Below are 17063 nucleotides of genomic sequence, written 5' to 3' on the forward strand. Positions count from 1 at the left end.
AAACAAATGTAAAATTCACAATACAGATAAATAATTTAAAATTATTGTCCATCTCAAATAAAATAATCTAGTTCCTTAACCTTGACTGAACACAATTACAGTTTATCTTTTAGTCCATTCATGGATGTTCCTTCTAGCACACACGGTAATTTCAGGCTCAGCTGTAAATTTCTTTCATTATAAGTTTCTGTCCTGTATCTATGTGGCTTCTTGACTCCACCAGTTGAGGGTGTGTTCGTTCGGGCGGTCTTGGTAGATAGTCACTTCCTTGGATGTTTTCCTCAAAGGGTCTTCTTTTGGTAACGATCATACCTGAAGGTACATCATCTTGATGGTTATGTTTCTGAGACAACCCTTCTTTGGAATTGCCTTTCTCGTTATCAATAGTTGTGTTCTTGTGTGCGATGACGTTTACAAGAACTGTTGATGGCTGGTTGATGTTTCTATTGATCGGTCCCGATAATAGATATCCGATCTTTGACTGAACAGCGGTGGGTCCGTTTCCTCTAATTACTTTGTCCTCGAGAATGTCCCAATAGTGGTCGGCGCCTATGAGAAAGTCAATTACGAAACGTTCTGTACTTTGCATAGAATGTGCAAGTTTAAGTTCTCTTAAGTGTGGCAAGCTCCTTGTAGTCAGGGAAATATTGTTCTTAATTGGGACGGCAATCTCTGGAACAATGAGTGTATTAATATGCACCTTTTCTCCTGTGTCGGTCTGTAGTTGTATTGTTGCAGTGTCTAAGTTACGAACTTTCTGAGATAAATCTCCGAACGCAGACAGTTGAATGCTTACTTTTTCTGTGGGTTTTATTTCTAATTGATCAGCTAGTTTCTGAGTTATAAAAGAACACTGTGCTCCCTCGTCAAATAAGATGTTACATTCTACTTCTTGGTCGTTATATACAACTGGTGTAATTGCTGTTTTCAGGAGAATGTTGTGATTCTGTTGTGATGAATACATTACTCTAGTCTCGTTTGGTGTTTCAACTTTGTTTACTGATGACTGTTGTGTTGTATGCTCCGGTGTCGTACCTGGAATTACCTCTTTGCCTCTACATATACTAGTATGATGCATTCCGTTACACTTTTTACATCGTTTAGTAGACTTGCATGTGGCCACTCGGTGTGACCCTAAACAGTTAAAGCATAACTGTTTCTGTTTTACGATTTGATTTCTAGCGTTTGCGTCTGTTACTTCAGAGCACTCCGTCGGATAGTGCTCACCTGAACAGAAAATACATGTACGTGTATTTGTCTTCTGATGTGTGTCTGTGAATTTGCTCTTGTATGAATGTGATTGCGTACCCATGAAAAATGCAGTAGCGTACAATCTGTCTGAATCTGTGACTCCTTCTCCAGCTTCGAGTATGTCAATCTCTTTAGTTATAGATTTGCGTAAATTATCTAATATCAAATTATCTCTTCCGTGTTCTCTTGCAATATTCTTTCTTATGTCAATCGGTAACTTGTCCAAAACTACAGGTACCAAAAGCGAACCATACATCTCTGGTGTTTGACCAAGTGACTTTAATCCTCGTACGTATGATTCTAATCTGTCTCCGTAAGATCTCAAACTAAAAGCATCATTTGTCGGTGCGGGTAAATTCATGAGTGCTTTCATGTAAGCATGTATCAGTTTGCTAGGCTGTCCGAACCGATCTCTGAGAAGGTTGACTGCGGTTTCGTAGTTACCATTTGTCAAAGCGAATCCCTCTACTGTTTGCGCCGCGCTTCCCTCCAGCTGGGCTTTCAGATAATTAAACTTTTGGATTGGCGTTAATGTGTCGTTGTCGTGTATCGATGACTCGAAACAATCCCAAAATGTCTGCCACTTGATAATATCTCCATTAAAATAGGGTAAGTCTAACTTTGGAAGCCTATGGTAATTAGATTTTGAAGATCTCGGTTCTGACGGGACTTGAAACATGACATTCTCTGACGGACGGGTATGCACTGCAGGGGCGTGAATTGAATACTGCTGGTTCATAGAATCTATAGCACATGTGTTCATATTAACTCTAGCTTCGGGTGTGAAATTATATGCGTCAGGGTTAAGTATGCTCGTTGAAGGACCAACAGTATCATGCGAAATTATATTTGTTTCAAAGGACTTAATTAATTTCCGAATTTGTCTAATTTTGCAATCAAGTTCGTACATATACTCATCTGAGTCGGTGATTTCCTGCTCCAGATTTTCCTCCGACGTCTGTTCCAAAAGTCTGTTATTCAGGTCAATCAATGTTTTCTGTTTCTGCGTGACAGCATCATCAAGGGCTTTCACTTCGTCAACTTCTGTGTCTGTTTTTGACTTTAACTCGTCGAATTTCACCAGTAGCTTCGTGACGGCTCCTTTGTGTCCAGCACGAACTGACTTCAGCTTTGAATCCATATATATCCAAAGGTCACGGCACCATTAAATGTTGAATAATCTAAGTAAATCATGCGTTGTGTTTTCTATACGTTTAATCGTTGTGATAGCTAAAATGCATATAATATAACGTCACACAGTATAGCGTTATGGTAACAACGTTACCATAACGTAATGTTAGTACTTCGCGTATTTTCCGACATTCTGGGGGCCGACAAAAGTGAAAATTTTATATGAAAATCCTGGTCACGGCACCATTAAATGTTAGTTATTGATTTTCGTAAATTTTGCAATCAAGTTCGTACATATACTCATCTGAGTCGGTGATTTCCTGCTCCAGATTTTCCTCCGACGTCTGTGTTAAGGAGCCTGTGTTACTCATATATGTTATGTATCATAGCTGAATGTATAATAATGACATCATATTTCACATACGAAAACGTTTTTAGGGAATATCATTCAATGATACATGTATCTACTATGCAAATGCTAGATGCTGCCATTTTGATTAAAAAAAAAAAGATAATTGATTTATTTTTTAGTGGTTAATATGTAGTAGAACAATTAATGATGGTGAAAATCTAAAATGGAAACCAATGCACATGTAGGGGAGAGAAGAGCATGTCAATTTTTAAACAATACCTGAGAGGTTAATGTCAATCTTAAATCAACATGGCTGCTTAAGTCTATATAAAATAGCCCCTTTTTTAAGAGTGGGAGTATAATTAAAATGTGCTGTTCATTGGGGGAACATACATATGACAGAGTTACTGCCCCTGGATACTAACCTGAACACCAGGAAACTTTGTTCTCACTTTATACAGCTGTTTAGCAATATCTTCAAAGTCAATGAATTTGAATATAATATGAGTAACTGCCCCTGCTGCCTGAATTCCCCAATTCCTGTCCAAAGCTTCAAGAGATTGGGTACCATACAAGGTCAAAGTGTCACCTTCAAGGTCAGCCAAGTTACTGAGATCAGTTGCTGTTCTATTGTCTCCTTGACTACAAAATAAAAGAGGTAAATTGATGTTATTAAACTGTTTTTTCCCCCCTCACAAATTAAAAAAGAAATATTAGACATCTTCAGAGTTCAGACGATAGAAAACTATCTTCATAGCCTTACAAAATAAACATGTATAAGATATTGAAAATTAAGACTTAATCTTTACAATTTGACATTTTTTTTCATCATTTAATTTTTGTATATCACTTCTTGTTACAACTATGCATCTATATAAAATGATTAAATTAGGTTTATTAACGTACCCAAATATAATAGTTTCTTTAAGGTTTTTAGTCCCATCGACTTTGCGTGAATTACTACTAGTCCTTGGTCGCTCTTTAGGGATATCAGGTAAATCAAAATTGTTACTACTGTGTGAGCTGCTTGGTCTACTGTTGCCTCTACTACTTTGTTTCTCACTGAAATGGACAATTAATTTATATATATATATAAGTATTAAAATATGTAAAATGTATGGTTGGTAAGTTAAACTATTCTGTTTATATACTTTTCTGGCAAAACTCTATATCAAATGGCAACTAAAAACTATTTGTTGATACTTTTGATTAATAAATTTAAAATGGTAGTGTTACTGGAGTTAGTTCCCTTTTACTGTGATTATTTTCTCTTCAAAATATATTTTTTACCTTGAACTGCATAAAAAAATTGTGCGAAAATACATGAAAACAAATCTCTGAAATGTATAAGTACTAAGGAGTGGTCAAGATTAATCAAGTAACCTTTTATGCATTTTCTGAAACACTGTTGGTTTAATTTTTTTATTTTTTAAGTTTGTTTTATATCGACAATTTTATCCTGTACTACAGTTGTCTAACCAAAACTCTACTAAAAAGTGAAAAGTGTGTAAACCCATTTCCACTAAATCACATAAAAATAAAATCTGAAAGGATAAAATTCTAATGAACCTTTAATAATCTACAGGTTCGAAATAATAGGGGCTGACGTATTGACAAAATATTTCATTAATAACATCTGATCTATTAGTTCTATATATTTTTTATTAAGATCATTTATATATTCAGTAACATGCTATAACCTCCATAACAAATGTGATTTGGTTTGCGAAATTAGGCACTCAGCTGAAACATATATTCAGTTTGAAATTATCTTGGCATATTTAGTTGCAAGGAGGTAAATCAGCATAATAATTCTTTGTAAAATATTGAGCAAAAAACAAAATTTATTATTTTCTAGAGGTGATAATTCTATCACAATATCTTACCATAAAATTTATCAGATTTTGAACCCCCTATTTTTAAGATTACACTCTAGAAAATGTTTGGATCAATAACATGAATAATATCAAGCTGCTCCGCCTCATCAAGTCTTTTTAATATACACCATCATAAAATTATAATTTAAATGACCAATTGAAAGAAAATCAGTTAACACATGCATGGTTTCTAAAATATGCATATTTCTATGATACTTTCATTAAAAAATACTGTCACAAGTTTAAAAAGGATCTAAGACCTATAAAAGAACTTGACTGAGCACACAATGACAAAAATAGACCACTGTTGTCTTGCTGTAAAATATAATGGAGGGAAAAGGGGACTAATCATAACTGGCCATAAGCTATAGTCATGCAGTAAGGATCAAAGCAGGGACAAACAGACAGAGGGTAAACTAGAGCATGCAGTGGTTTGGTTTTTTATAAAGTATATTTGAACTATGTGGTTATTTTTTCTAATATTAACATTTCCAATGTAATATACTATATTATTTGTTAGTCGTTTAACATGCTAACAAATTTACCTCAGGTCTTCGTCAGACTGAGATTGTCTCAGTCGGGACTTTCTAGAAAATTATATTAAAGTAAAATGTAAATTCTTAAATTACAAATCAATTTTTCAATATTATACAATTCTACAATATCATTTTATATAAAAAAAATATAAATAATGTGGTGAAAGAAGATTTGCTGTTAAATATAATGTGATGATGATTGCTTATATCAATATTGTTTGGTCTCTGGTGAATAGTTGTCTCATTGGCAATCATACCACAGCTTTTAATTTGATACAGTGGATAATTCTTTCAATGACCTATCCTGTAGTGGTTCTCTTTAATTCATCACTACTTTTGAAGACTATGCACAATTTAGACCTCGATATATTGTAAAGACAAACGACTGTAGTTGATAACTGTATGTTGGGCTCTAGATTTCATTTTTGTCATGCATGGTTTCTTCTTAAAATACATTTTATATAATTTTGTAACAGTAGTTATAGTGAAATGACAGTACATCTACTATGAATATAATATTGTAAAAGTTGATTGATGAAATCTATTGTGTATATAATTTAGTGAAAGAACAAAATATGGTGACTTTTTTGGACAGAAAGTGCTATATATATTGTATAACCAAGACAACTGAAAGTATGTGGCAACTTTGTTGACTTTATCAAATAAATTCCAGTTGAAAATATATTCCTGTTATACAGTCACAAAGGTTTTTCACAAACTTCTGTAAATATCAATATCTCCACTTGTACCTGATGGCAACCAATAACCATAAGTAAAATAACAAATATACCCAACTCCAAAAAATAAATAAATCATAAAGTCCCTCATCAAATGGAAAAATCAAAAGCTCAAACACCTACCCTTCTTTGGAGCACAAAAACAAGAAACAACAAATAAAACAACTAAAACCATCTTTGGCAATTTTTCTTAAAGCTGTTGCAACTGTCTAGTAGCAGTAAAACTTCACAATTTGCAATAACTTACAATTGCAGTTAACCAATAAGATAATAACTTTAATACTGATGACACATGTTTCAGAAAAAAATCTTTATCTGATAGCCAAGCTTCAGAGCAAACTTTTGGAAGCAAAATACCTCAACACCTTAAAATAAAAAAAGCTGACTAAATTCATATGTATAAAAAAAAAAGAAAGCTTTCCACCTCTTTGGCATTTCTCTGGATTTTCCACTGGACACTGAACAAGCAAACAACTGAACAGCGGAGAAAACAAATAATAAAATATACAACAATGCTATTATTAAAAAAATGTTTACATCTATAAAATATATGGCAGAAAATAATGGAGTAAAAAGGATACGGTAAAAAAATTAGGGAAAATATTTATTACTACATTTTTTAATTATACAAAAAGATATTACTAAATGACTGCTTCATACACATACATCCATAATACTTCATTCCCAAAAAATACAAAATGCTCTACACGTGTATATTTGAAATATTCTAATTTGTACAATGTATACCATGTCCAATTTGTAAAAAAAATCTATTCAACTAAAAATCCAAAAACAAAATTATAATTACCTTTCAAGTTCCCCAAAAATTGACGTTAAAGGACCTGGTATTCTTCTACAATGTAATCATAGAATACAAAAAAATCCAAGCAGATACTTTTACAATTTTATTATAGTGGATATATTTTATTTCATTATTCATCAATTATCATTACATTATTATTCATTAAAGAATCTGAGGCATTTTCCAAACAAACAAAATCAGGTATTATATAACTTTTATCCTTCATTTTTTTTTTTTTTTTTTTTAACATTTAATAAGAACTTTTCACTGATTGTAATTTTCTATAAGACAATTCATAATTTAAGCATGTCTTTAGTCAGTCCTGAACATATATTAAGTTTTATTTGTTTCAAACTTATATATTATTTAATTCTCAGAGAAACTCAAGATTTGAATTTTTTTTTATGATACAATAATATCATGCAGTCTGAATATAATTCTATTACATCTATAATAAAATGACTATCTTTCAATTACACACAATGCCCAGTGGCAGATCAAGAAAATTTCATAAGTGTGTGTGGTGGGGGATGGGGGCACTGACTAACTAAAAGGGGGCTTGCTACAGTCAAGCTTCAGTGATTCCCTATAAAATCAATTAAAATTCCAACAAAAGAGGGGCCCTTGTCCCCTGTCCCCCCTAAATCCGCCTTAGACCAACTTTCAAATAAGTTCATATCATAATGTACATTTATACAAGTTTCAATTTAATACTGACATTGGGACGGATGATTGTACATAAGACAGAGTGCACTGACTGGAATAAGTAATGCCTACTACTTTTGTAGACAAGAGTATAAAAAGGGCCTAACCAGATGCAACATTGAATGGCTTATTCTCATTTCGCCTTAGCTGTCAAAATTTATATATAAAATTAATCCCAGTTTGCCTTAGTACAAATTTTCAGGTACACAATAATTTTCTTAGGCGAAATGGGAGCTTCGTAAACAATAAAATTAAGTTATGTTTTGTTTGTATTGCAATTAGTTGATATTTGTTATTTTGATGTCAAATTCTACCATTGAATACTTTTTTTAAAAAGGAACGATATATTTTTTCATTTTTTGTGTCCCACTTTTTATAGTTGCCTTTTTTTTTTTATCCTGAAAGTGTTTTTTTTTTTACTCATGTGTTATATTTTGTAAATAAAGTCTTATTAGAGAAGACAAATTGGATATGAACATTTCATATTTTAATGAATAAATAATGACAAATATCATACAAGTGCAAGGCACTGATATACATATTTGAAAATTATAGCACACTCAAAAGAAAATTTAAGAACATTAGTTCTGAAGAAAATCGTCAAATTATGAAATCTTCGGAGAAACAATACATTTTTTTTATTAGATAAAGCAATTATTGATCATAGAAAGAAAATTGCAAAAAAAAATAAACACACTGAGATCCAATAACTCAAAAGAGTATTGGAAATTACTTAACAGTAGAAAAAGAGGGACCAACCTGACATCCCTATAAAAAATTATTCGATTTTTTCAAAAATCTGAACACCGCCCAAGAAATTGAAGAAAATACAAAAATTCCAACTTTAAACCCGAATTATGTTGATAGACTTAATGAAGATCTAAACAGAAGAATTTATCGTATAATAAATGAATATATCAAGTCTACAGCTAGTTTATTCATTGAATTTTACGAAAAATTATCTACCGTTATATTTCACACTGGTATTATACCTGACAGTTGGCTAGTTGGCTAGTTGGTAACCAACTAGTTACATTAAGCCTGTAACATTGCATAATGTAAAGGACAGTTAAATTATTTTGATTTTTCTAACTGCATGAATTGAAATAAAATGCAACTTCTATTAAATATCAACAAACAATATTTCAAGAGAAGCAACTTTCCAACTACATTTATTTTATTGTAGATTTTTCCTGATTTCACAACTTTTGAAATCACTTAATTTATTAAAAAAAATAATTAAAGAGAAACAAATCCCTAATTTCATGTAGTTTAAATTGCTATAAAAACACAAAGGTTTAATTTGTTTATTTAATATTTTTATCTAAATTCACATTCCGCCTTAGTTCAATTCCCATCTGGCCTTAGTATATTTTATACCTTTTTTACCTGGAATTCACAGCTTAGGCGAAATGGGAACACACCCATTGAATGACTGAATATAGCCATATAATGATAAAAATAAATTGACCAGGAGTATACCTGAAATAAGTGTGGACACAGAAATATGCCACAAAGAGATTTTTACAGAACATGTTATATTTTTAGTAACCATATTTAAGAAAAACCAAAGCAAAAAAAAAAAATTATCCAAAAAGCAATAAAAACTCTACTCTTTGGAAGTACTGATTAACAAAGTATCTTAGAAAACCCAAATATTCAATATAATCCCTTTTCAAAGCCTACAATTTGTTGGCAAAGTTTGTGGGAGCCTGATCAACAAGATAAAAGGTCACAACAATGTAAAATAAGTGTATACATAAACAATAACATTTTCTACTACAATGACTATAGCAATTTAAAACTTTACAACCACTCTTGCAGAAATATGGAATTCCAAAAAATTAATTTGTATCTTTTTCAATAAATAAATAAATGTTTTTAATGTGTTATATTGAAGCCCTGAAACCTATGTAACAGCTATTATAAATTCTATACCAAACCTTTCATACATAAGCAGCATAGGCAAGTAAATGTTTTGACTTTATCATTATATACTTATACAGTAACTTTCTTCATCCCATAAGTATTTTATATTCAAGATAGACCAATGGATCTGACTCATTAGACAAAAACATTTATTGGGTTGACTTTACAGCTCTGAAAAACTTCTGTATCATTTAGGATAGAATAAAGAATCATATATCTTTTGCTAAATAGTAAAGTTTCGATATTAAATTCATCATAACAGCTACAAAATCCCCCCAAAATGCTAGACAGTTTAGAGAAACTTAATACCACTCTGTTTTCATATATTCATGTCATAGTTGTAACCCTACTCTTCATTATACATGTATTACCAGTCTTTAAATGGCAAACAGGCATGTAGATATGTGTACAAATCTGACAGCCCTGGCCATAATATAATAACCTGTAACAGTCTTTTACAAGCAGACGGGTAGATATCCAATATAATCTAGTTTCGTAGATATTTAAACCTGTGTATCCAGTCAGACAGGATTAAATAATTGGATCACTTTGACCCATTTAAAACCTATCCAGTAGACTTAATTTCAAACTGCATCAAACAAATTCAACAAGGGACTAGGAATAGCAGTGAAGCTGGTCTAGAAGCAGAAATTTCACAAATTCTTTAACTGTCATTTAAAAAAATCTAATCAGAACTTCAAAATCAAAGAACTTTCATTTCAATAAATATTTTTCTATAATATAGGTAGCAATGACCTATTTTTATGTACATTAAATGTTACAAGCAGTTCTGCCATCAAAACAATACATAAAAGTACCAGAAGATTACACCAAATATTATTTGGAAAAGTATTTCTTCACCTCAACTATGGTGTTAGCTCAAATGTCTTATAGTTTGCTTGTAACTTTCATTCTGATGGATAATTTTCTATTTAAAACCGTTTCCTTAATACTAATTATTTTTGTAAAGAAAAAAAAAAGAAAATTGTTATTTAAATTCAGTAGTCATATATGTTCAGTACAATATTTCTGCACTACAAACTAACAGGGAGAGGTTTTACTAGACTTGTGTAAGATAGCAGCTACAACTGCATACCAAAAAGGGAGAAGGCTAAACACAAACAAACTAATCAGACATGCAATCACCGTGACCTACTTCTTGTACATATCTGTGAAACTCTCACATTGGACCCAGTGTTTACACCTGACCAATGAAAAATAGATTACTAAAAGAAGTAACATTGAATGCTCTAGTCTATCTATTTCTAAATAATAGATTTTGTGCAAATATTATAAAATAAAGCTTAGATTAGTGCTAGTATATCCTGACTATATGTAATTAATACAAGCACCATGTATAGTAAAATTTCCACTTTAAAATATAACATTTGAATTAGAAGCCTTGAGATATAATTACTAATTGAAATAAATAAAACCGTTTTATGTAATAACATAAGCTAATATTAATTAGAACTATAACCAATCCCCTGTACCTGGCTGAGTCAACACAGGGGGTTGGGAAAACATTGTCTACAGCATATACAGAGGTTACCAAGGCAACCTTTTTGCAAAATTGTGCAGGTCCATGCATTATGGTTCTAAAAGAAAACATCAATTAAAAGCTTGAAAGGGTATTTTTTAAGAAAATAATAACAATCAGAGCTTGACTGCTACATTTAGTTTTGAATAATTATTTGGCAGTGTTTTAAATAGAAATAAAATAGTTTTGGAAATGTGTACCTCTTAAATGTGTATCAAAAATGGGGACTACTTCTTATGATTGAAATTGAAACTAAGGTTTTTTTTTAGAAGTAGTAACAACTATTACTTGTAGGAAGATCTGAACCCATATTGATGACATGTATACAATGTCCTCAAAATGTTATGAAAACCAGTGGGCTTTGTGAACATATTCAAATTAATAAATAATTTGGGAACAAAACACAAAATATTAACCATTTTTGAGGACACTCTTGGTTTAAAATGATCATGGAGTTTGTCAACATAACCCAAATGAACTTCATGACACAAATTATAAATCTTTAAACATTTAAACCTTGATCTCTTTAGTCTTTACAGTGGACAAACATATAATACCATGTTAAAATATTGTTCAGTTTAAACATATTCTTTACATATTAAATTTTGCTTAGTTTCATTATATCAAATGGTCTTGTTTGAAGATTAATGTAGATTTAAGAGTTTGTATAAACAAAGGATTTTATGTCACTTATATTTATAGAGATTTTATGAGTAGGGTTATCATGATAAGAGAAGTACAAGAACGGCCTTAGTAATGAAATTAACAATAAGTTGTTTGTTTGTTTTATACGAGGTGTTGCATTATCAAACTGGATAAAACAATTACAATGTATTACATTCGAGGTAAAGGGAAAATGTAAGTGGGTTTGATTTTTAGATTGGTTGCTTTTGTTAACACCACTTCCATTATACTTGCCTTTATGAGGGCACCAAGTTGTTATTGATGCAGGAAGCTAGAAAGCTTGGAGAGAACAACTGACCTTCAGTTAGTAAACGTGAAATCAAAGTGTCAATCTAATTTGGAGATGAACCCTAAAGCCATAGCAGGGGGTTCAAAACTTAAAAAAACCAGTTGTTGGATTTGTGCCTGACCCAGACAGAAAATTCCCTCTTATAGTATTCAGAACTTGTCTAGACTTTGAACAAGATCGGTGTTGGTTAACGTCCAGTGGCAAATGAGTAGGCTTGACACAACAAACAGATATTTGTTCATTTTTGAAGACCGTGCAGACTACCGGTACTAAGTCTTTTTTGTGAATTTTGGATTATGATCTCTTTGATATGTTTTATTAACTTTAGTTGTTCTTTAATTAGTAATGTTCAAATGATAGATAATAAATGAAAATACATCAATAATTGGGAGAGAAAAAGAAGAATAAACTAAAAATAATTCTTTTTTTTTTTAACAAAACATATATGATTTCTGACCAATAAATATGCAATAATCAAGGATACATCATCAATTCATTTCATATCACTAGTTTAAATTATTGTGGGGATGTCTTTGTTTTCATGGATTGAGTAAAAACTTCATACAGCTTGAAAAGAAAGGTCAGATATTGAACACTTAAATTTGTGGCAAACCTTAACCCACCAAATCAGCAAAAATAAGCACCCCGCAAATAATCATTCAACATAAAAGTATATAAAAAGATATGTGTGGTGCAAATATTATCAAATAAAATACAGCAAGAGTGAGCTTTCGTTCCATGTACCCACCTATTTATAGACTCCACCTCCATATTTTCATCAGCGCCATCTGGTGACACAAGTTCTGCATTAGGTATGCTGCCAACATGATTTGCATACAAGTCTGGTGTCCGTGACAATTTACCAGATTTGTTAATCATATTACCCTGCATAACCTCCCACTGTCGTCTGGCATTGTTGATTGCTAATCTCTTCTTTTCCTAAAATAAAAAGAGTAAAACTTTTCAGTAAAAGAGAAGTTACAGCACACTTGGGAATTAATTCATTTCACACTTTATTTAGTCATCCATTATTGCTATTCAAATGAAAACAAACTAACCCTTATATATATAAACTCATCTGGGTCCTATAAAAGATGTGCAGTAACATATTAGCCAGGTAAATGCAACACTTTCCATAAAAATTGTTATATAAACTTTAATTCAAAATTTGATCTGAATATATATTAGATAAGGATGGATATGGTGTATTGGCTCACTGCAAGTTGAAGATTGATTGATTGACCTTTCTGCACTATTTGCTATTTCACAGTAGCCAGCTATTATTGGTCGCAAAATCTCCATACAGAACCACCAAATTGGCATGAAAACTAGAAATCAAAATCAATAAGGAGTAGAATTGAACACATCAGCCACTTGTGGAGTTTGAACGAAAAGTGTTGACAGACTAGGGGTACACTAGGTAAACTATTTGGACCACTGGCCCACTTATTGACTTCAGCAAGATGACATATACTGATGAAACTTCAAACTATGACCGTCTCAGTCTGGCTAAAATTCTCTTTTTGCTAGTTTTTTCATAAACTTTTACATCTATATTGATTTCAAACAGCTTTAGACAAATTATTCCAAGATGGTAGGTTTATGTAACCTGTCTTGATTTCACCAGATAAATTTCTTCTGAAAGTTACTAGCAGTATATCAATCTATTTCACTTACTAAAATTAAAGTTGACAGCACTTTAATTTATATATACAATTCAGAAAGTCTACCTACATACATGAACCCTTACTGTCTCACTTATTTGGAGGATTTCAAGTAGAACTCTATACAGACAGCTTTGCCATTGTTTTAATTTGTGTGGCAAATTTGTAGGCTTACATTAACAAAATCAAAATTAATTTCTTTTGTATGAATAAAATGAGTGCAGAGTTCATGTAAATTAAACCAACCATGTGACATCTAAATGTCTGACTACAGAAGTTCACCAGCACTCACTGATTGTAACAAAACATATTTTACCACAAAATTTCTAATTTTAAGTTAAAGTATTGTATTTTAAGTGTGAACACCCCATAATACTATTAATGGCCTTAAAGAGGAATAGTAAGTTGCTAAAATACCAATTTAGCTTACCTTTAGTTTATACAGCCAAAAAAAATGACCATTGCTTATCATCATACCAACTAAGTCAATATTTAAATCACATTCTAAATAGCACTTGTGTATTATCTGTTTATTTATTCAAATGAAAACTTATCAACAAAATGAAATATTACATTTCTTTTAAAGTATTTTAAAACAATTGAATTAACACTACAATGACTTAAGTTACATGTACAAGTTGTAATTCAATAGGTATCAAAAACTAAAAAGTCTAAATTTACACAACTTACTGCAATTCTATTTAGTACTAGGACTTCCGACGACATTTTCATTGCAGAAAATTCATAAGATTTTGTCATATCTCCAATTAACAACGCTTGCAACAAATTTCCAATTGAAGACAAAATGCAACTTAAAATCTAAGTCTAAACTTTCACTATCCCATTTCTGATAAAGGATAATTTGAACACGGTTTAAAACATAATATATTCCACACACATTAAACACAATTCAATATCTTTATTGTTTTGTTTATAGCGCTCATCATTACGATGTTTATTTCATGTCAACAGAAGATATGAAACGTCAGACCACATTTTTTCCTTTACTGTTACCGCTAGCTGATATTTTACAGTATAAATTATTCAAACAGTTTCCTTTTGTTATTAATCATACTTACTGTAATTGGAGAAAAAATTCACTCTGCATGAAACTAAATTATGGTTCATTGGACCTTTTATTTTGAATCAGGAGTAATTCATACAGAAATAATATAATGGAACGTTTGAGACTTATATAAAACGGGGGGACATGGATAAAAGTATTCTAATCTCTTACTAAATGCTAGCTCATTAAATGTAAGGATATCATTTGCAATAGTTTGTATTCTATGTAAATATACTCAGGGAACTTAAACTTTTATAGGTTTGTCTTGTATACAATATATGCAAACAAACTGAAGTTTGTTACTTGTATTTAGCAATCTTTTATGTGTTTATTCTTGTTGTCTAAATTTTTATGACAAATTATGATAGTTCAAAAGAGGTAGATGTATATATAATACAAATTAGACAACTTTAACATTTGTGCATTTTCCTATACAGTTCTGATGTCACAATGCTTTTGTTACTTTTTAAATATCTCACTTATGATAAGAGTTGGTCACTATTTACAGCAATACACTAATTGACCTGAGGTCACGGAGCCTTATAACATTTTAAAAAGAAACAATTTTTATGCACCAGATTCACATTTTGACAATATATGTCTCTTCAGTAATGCTCAAACCAAAACATTTGAAACTCCAAAACCTATTTAAAAGATGATGAGCTTTAGGTATAAACAAGAATGTGTCCATAGTACAAAGATGGCTAACAGCCTTAAAACACACACAATCATTTTCTTTGTTCAGTGGACTGTGAAAACTCTAAAATTGGCATTAAAATTAGAAAGATCATATCATAGGAAACATGTGTACTAATTTTCAAGTTGATTGGACTTCAACTTCATCAAAAATCTTGGTAACCTTGACCAAAAAATGTACCCTGACTTGAACATAAACTTTAATCTAAAGTGGGACAGTCAGACAAAAACAGGAATGGACACACAGGCCAAAAAACATAATGCCACTAGGTGGTGGATAAAAAGAACTTGATATTTTACTAAAACACCTTCCATCTAATTTTCTGGTTTTATACAAATTCCAGTCTTATGTATAGTGTCAACAATAATGAAAATTATAAAGGTTTTCTAATCCATGCAGTATTTTCTTTAACTTAGGTCCTAAGATGAGTTTAAGTCATTTTGACTTCTTTTATATGACCCATCCTTCAACTTAATTTCAAATAAAGACTCCATATTCAAATACACAAGACAATTAAAAATCAGGACCATGTTTCCATTCAGACAGGAAACAATTTGTTATTCGCCCATTATAACAAATAGTAGATTAATTATCAATTGATCCCAATAAAATCCATTCACTGTAGACCCAGACATGTATCACAGAATTAGTCAATAACAAAGACTTTTATATGAGGATTTATAATGGTAACAGTTAAAGCAATTGTTATTTAATTTTGTCTAACAAAAATGTTTTCATGTACTGAAGCAGTCTGTTTCTAATGGATTTATGTCTGTTTTTCATAAATCATTTGAATGTGTGAACATGGAAAGGAAAGAAAATCTTACTTCAGAGGGGACATCTCAGAATGTTTGAAATATACACTTTCTCTCATTATACTCAACAATATTCTGTGAGAGTATCTATATTGCTAAAACATATTAAATTTAATTTGGAATTCAAATAGGTTGATTGTTTTAATATTTTTTCCCCATTAAATAGTTCACAAGTGGAACACATATTTCAAAGTATGGATAATCTCCCCTAAACCTAGATCGAAAATTTTGACATCTGAATGGTTTGAACTTGTTTATGCTCATTGTTTATGTAAAGGTTTTTTCATACTGCAATGGACCATGAACTACAATTACTGTGCAAATAATTCATGGGCCATAACTTTGTCAAAAGTATGAACAGAAGCACTTATACTACCACTGTGACCCACAAAATATCAGACATATAATCAAGATAATGTATACATGTAATTTGAATCTTTTTTATCTGTCATAAAAAAAATACTTAACTCTGAGAAAAATTCAAAATTGAAGTCAAAAGGCAAAATAAAGGGCTAAAAAATATCAAACTAATGGATAACAACCGTCATATTCCTGACTTGACACAGACATTTCCGTATGCTGAAGATGGTGGATTATACCATGTTTTATAGCTAGCAAAACATCTCACTTGAATGACAGTGGCATAAAATTTCATTATATTGACAACAATGAGTGAACGAAAGAAACAGACATAACAGGTAAAAATGTAATAAATTTCTTTCAAAAATAAATAATTATATAAACTAATGTGCATGATTTTAACTAGCTTTCAAGAACATAATCAAAATCGAAGACTATGGATGCCTTTATAAACTAACAAAAATGTTCAATATAGGCTTCAATGTACATTACATCCTGTCTACTTTAAACAAACTCATCGTAGGTACATTGTAATTTGACAATGACTGAAAAAACCTGAAAACAACCTTTTAAAAATTTTATGCAAACCATATTTTTTTCCTTTAACCTTGATCAGGAACGCTTGAAG

General features: G+C 31.1%; 1 protein-coding gene across 12 annotated transcripts in view; it reads right to left on the reverse strand.

Annotated features, from left to right (window-relative positions):
* LOC134715810 (leucine-rich repeat-containing protein 49-like) overlaps positions 1 to 17063 on the reverse strand; it is an 86878-nt gene that overhangs the window by 18755 nt on the left and 51060 nt on the right. For 10 of the 12 annotated variants that reach the window (XM_063578270.1, XM_063578268.1, XM_063578266.1 and 7 more), the window contains 4 exons: positions 12582 to 12772; positions 5157 to 5198; positions 3641 to 3796; positions 3160 to 3376 (listed from right to left, as the gene is read on the reverse strand). In XM_063578270.1, coding sequence (XP_063434340.1) covers positions 3160 to 3376; positions 3641 to 3796; positions 5157 to 5198; positions 12582 to 12772 — 606 coding nt within the window. The remainder of the gene's footprint in view (positions 1 to 3159; positions 3377 to 3640; positions 3797 to 5156; positions 5199 to 12581; positions 12773 to 17063) is intronic. The other 2 variants (XM_063578273.1, XM_063578269.1) reach the window with 1 other exon arrangement.

The sequence above is a fragment of the Mytilus trossulus genome, chromosome 4, assembly GCF_036588685.1.
Source record: "Mytilus trossulus isolate FHL-02 chromosome 4, PNRI_Mtr1.1.1.hap1, whole genome shotgun sequence".
Classification (NCBI taxonomy): Eukaryota; Metazoa; Mollusca; class Bivalvia; order Mytilida; family Mytilidae; genus Mytilus; species Mytilus trossulus.